This window comes from Euprymna scolopes, chromosome 11, assembly GCF_053919585.1.
Source record: "Euprymna scolopes isolate OS-2025 chromosome 11, ASM5391958v1, whole genome shotgun sequence".
Taxonomy (NCBI): domain Eukaryota; kingdom Metazoa; phylum Mollusca; class Cephalopoda; order Sepiida; family Sepiolidae; genus Euprymna; species Euprymna scolopes.
In genome coordinates, this window is record NC_136492.1 from 126,860,156 (window position 1) to 126,864,148 (window position 3,993).

Below are 3,993 nucleotides of genomic sequence, written 5' to 3' on the forward strand. Positions count from 1 at the left end.
TGATAGCGCTATTCAAGTGGGGGTGATTAATTCCCACACCATAAAGGAAAGACCGGATTGGAGTGAGTCAGATGTAGCTGAAGCTGAGCCTAGAGTCAACCCACATTGTGTCGAAATAATTGAAGCCGGGCAAGAAGACAAGAATTATCAGGATTGAGAGCTGGAGTTAAGGACGGTCGAACCCAAAATACACCCTCCCCCAAGATAGGCTGTATCATATTGCCGGTCGAGACGGAGAAATGGGATTAAAGATGGTGGTACCAGCCCGCATTTGGAGAGAAGTCCTGGACCAAGCCCATGAGAAGGCGGGGCATTATGAAACAGAGTAGACGTATCAGTTGATATTTAGAAATTATGATTGGTCGGGACTGGTCAAGAATGGTGTACAATGGGTAAAAAGATGCGTAGCATGTCAGACTCACTGTAGATACAACCCGCTTGCTCAATTGGAAGAGTATCCCTTCCAGAAAGTGAGTTTGGATCTTTGCGGATCCTCCCCCTTGACAGAGCGGCGTAATCAATATATCGTGAGCATAATGGACTGGCTTACTTACTGCCCAGATAAGACAGACCAGTCGGTGGCCGGTGTAATCCTTGGTGAGATATATCCGAGGTATGGGTTCCCAGAGCAATTAGTTACCGACAATGACACAGAGAATGTGAATAGGATTATAAAGAAGGTACTCGACGAGCTTGTTATCCAGCATGTGGTGACCTCCTCTTATCACCCCCAGAGTAACTCCAAGGTCGAGCACTTCCAAAAGACGCAGGTGGATAAGCTTGTGACTGATAATCCGGCGGAATGGAATCGGTTCCTCAGACAAGCCTTAGCAGCAGTGAGGTTCACGATGAATGAAACATCGGAATTCTCACCGTTTGAATTAGTGTTTAGAAATGATGTCGCGCTCACGATTGATAATGTTTTAAGGCCGCGTAGGAAGTATTTTGGGGAGGACCATCACCAAATATTGTTGAAACAGCAATATCAGAAATTAGTCCTGGCAAGGAACTCCAAGGATGGAATACTGTTGCCACATCTGGGCAGGAGCTGCTAGAAAGGACTTGGCCTGCCTTGATAGAGTTCAAAATAGACTTCGTAGCCTCGTAAGAAATGTCCTTTTCTCTTCCTTGCAACCTCTATCCCACAGAAGAGATGTTGTGAGTTTGTCTCTGATGTATCGTTATTTTCATGAAAAGTGTTCGACTGAGCTTCAATCTATGGTCCCCCCTCGCCAAACTTTCACAAGAAACACTCGTCTAGCTGTAAACACTATCAATAATTCCCCCAAAGCTTAATCTGTGCCAAAACCTAAACGTAGATTCCATGAACAAAGCTTCTTTCTAAGAACTGCACGCCTGCGAAATTGTCTTCCGTTTTCCTGCTTTCCGGCTGACTACAATATGGTTGTCTTCAAGTCTAACGTAAATAAATTCTTGATGAGCCATTCCATATATGTTATCAAATTTACCAAATTTTCTTTACTAATGATTACTATATTGCCCAATTTCTACTGTACACTCTTTAACCCTTATCCTTGAGTGGCCTCTTGGCCTTGATAATGTGGTGATGCCTATGTAAAAAAAACGTATTATGCGAGCACAGAAGAAGCGAAACGCTTGAGTGAACAATGATCGCAGGGAAGTCGAATTCAAGATAAGAGACTGTGTATTATAAGGTACACACTCGAGAAGGGAAGCTGGGTATGCGTTTGACTCCTTATTATCGAATAGTGGAACAGACTGGCACTCTTTCATTTATAATCTGGGACGACGTTGCTGTGAAAATAAAAAAGGCACGCACGAATGATCTGAAGTTGGCGGAATTGGAATATGATGTCACACTCGTTCCGCGGAGATCGGGGAGATGCCCACGTAAGGCCACCTTAGTTGCACCCCAGGAAATGGAAACCTCCGATGAGGAGGGAGAGCCCGTTCAACTCGACGTAGATGTTATGAGATCGATGAGTAATCGGATTAATTAAACGGCGATCACAGACCCCCGGGGATGTCAAGAGGCCGGAAATCGGCGCCAATCTGAATGCATTTCCGAACTGAGGACTACGGAGGGCGTTAGCGTTGGAGACGACCCTGGAGAGGGGTCAAATGCGAGCAGTGCAGTTCTGTCAGAGGGTTCGATTGGAACCTGGGAGGCAGAAGATCAAATCCCTCTATCCGTATTGAAGGAACTGTTGCCATTGAGACTGAGAGGACGAAAGAAACGCCTCTGCAAGACAGATTTAAGGAAGCGACGGCTAGAAAGGGAGAGAACTTTTAACGTCCTATTTGGAAATTGAGTCAGAACAACTTTGTTTTTATTCTGAAATCTGGAGCAGTTCTCCTCGTGGGAAATTACCATATCAAGTTTATATGAGTTGATCGTATCAAAAGAAAAAAAGGGGGTTAATAATTGTACCTAAATTAGGTAAATTGAAAGTAATTCCTTGACAGATGTTGTTGAGATATCGGTTTAAGAATTGAATTGGGTTTTCTTGAAAATTTAACTAATTGTTCTTTTTCTTCCCTCTTTCTCCTCACACGGAAAGATATATATTTTTTCATATGAAATGGATGGTACAGAATAAGACTTTTGGAAATTTTGAGAGTTAAAATATTTTGTTAAAAATGTTACCTCACTTTGGAAGGATTTCATATTTAAATTGTACAAATTTTAGTTGAGTCCAGTTAGGGATAATTAGAAGCATTCATTCCGACGATTAAATTTACTTTTGGAAGAAATAAGATGTCGCCTCAGTCAGGCAGGATTTCTAAATTGCGAAATAAGGGCAACGAGGCAACGTTCTGAATGAAGAACAATTGAAAATAATTATTGGCATCACTGAGTGAAAGGTGGAACATTCAACTTAACACAAAAAGCGACTTGATTATTTTTTCGGCCTTAAAAAAAAAGAAAGAATATTAAATAGGCGCTGATCAGTGAGAGGGGGTGTGTGTCGTTGTAATGATCGTCGAGTGGGCCTCGGTATTTGATCCGGCCGGGGGTTACCTGAGACCGATGGCAGTACCTCCGCCCTTCATGGTCCCTGTAATCATTCATTAGTGTTGTGAACGGGAATGGGAGAAGCAGGTGTACTACCAAGATATTATGGAACGCTTAGTAAGGTATGTTGCTGCTAATGTTTGTATTGTGTATGAATGGAAGAAGGAGCGAGACGATGAGCATCTTTAGGCTGATTACACGGATGGCGGAAGAGATCCTGGTTCGAGACCGCCTGTGGTTCTGGAAGATGCGGCCACTGTTGCTGAAGAAAACGAGACGCAACCTGAAGATATCCCTGATGTTGTAATCCAAGGGAACTAAAGACGTCTTGAAGATCTTTTCTGATCATTCTTTTCTTTTCTTTCTTTTTTACCCAGAATTCATGCAGAGCGCTGAGTTGAGAACCGTCGAAAGAAAGTCCCAGCCATACCTTGAATGATCGTCTATTGAGATGAGAAGAAGTCATCATTGAAAGAAAATCTTATAAGATGCTTATAAAAAAAACTGGAATTGTGAAATAAAAGGTGAATGTTCAATTACAATTGCTTAAGGTGTGAAAAATCCCCCTAGCTCATTAAAAAGGGGGTCCTTTGAGAACTCTGATTAGGAATTCATGTCCTGTATTACGAGACTGTGCTGTTGATAGCAGCGAAGTGAAAAGAAAAAAAAAAACTTAACAATCTCTTGTAAATTGTAAGTGTGACTCTGTGGAAAACAATTTTGAACGATGATTAAATTGATGAAAAGAAATTGAAAGGAGGGGAATAACTCTTATGAAGCCTTGAAAAAAAGTCGAGTAATGTATATTGAAAAAAAAGGACAACACTTTTAAACAAGGGAAGTAACTCTTATGAGTACTTGATCAACTTAATGCATTTTATGGAGGAACCATTTTTTAAATGATGATTATCTTATCTTTGAATTATTATTGGATGGGGAGAGGGGTCTGTGAAAACAATCTGACGGTGAACGGTGAAAAGGGATGGAGTGGTCTG

The 3,993-nt window shown here is 41.6% G+C and overlaps 1 protein-coding gene across 1 annotated transcript; it reads left to right on the forward strand.

Moving 5' to 3' along the window:
- The first annotated feature begins 536 nt into the window (after positions 1-536).
- Positions 537-3,437, forward strand: LOC145288204 (uncharacterized). The gene is made up of 2 exons (XM_080136250.1): positions 537-933; positions 3,376-3,437. The coding sequence occupies exons 1-2, from the start codon at positions 537-539 to the stop codon at positions 3,435-3,437; spliced, it is 459 nt and encodes a 152-aa protein (XP_079992376.1).
- Positions 3,438-3,993: the final 556 nt, after the last annotated feature.

Coding starts and splice junctions, on each gene's coding strand:
- LOC145288204 (XM_080136250.1), top strand. CDS start 537: ATGGACTGGCTTACTTACTGCCCAGATAAGACAGACCAGTCGGTGGCC. Junction 934..3,375: donor TGATAATGTTTTAAGGCCGC/GTAGGAAGTATT, acceptor TTTTTTACCCAG/AATTCATGCAGAGCGCTGAG.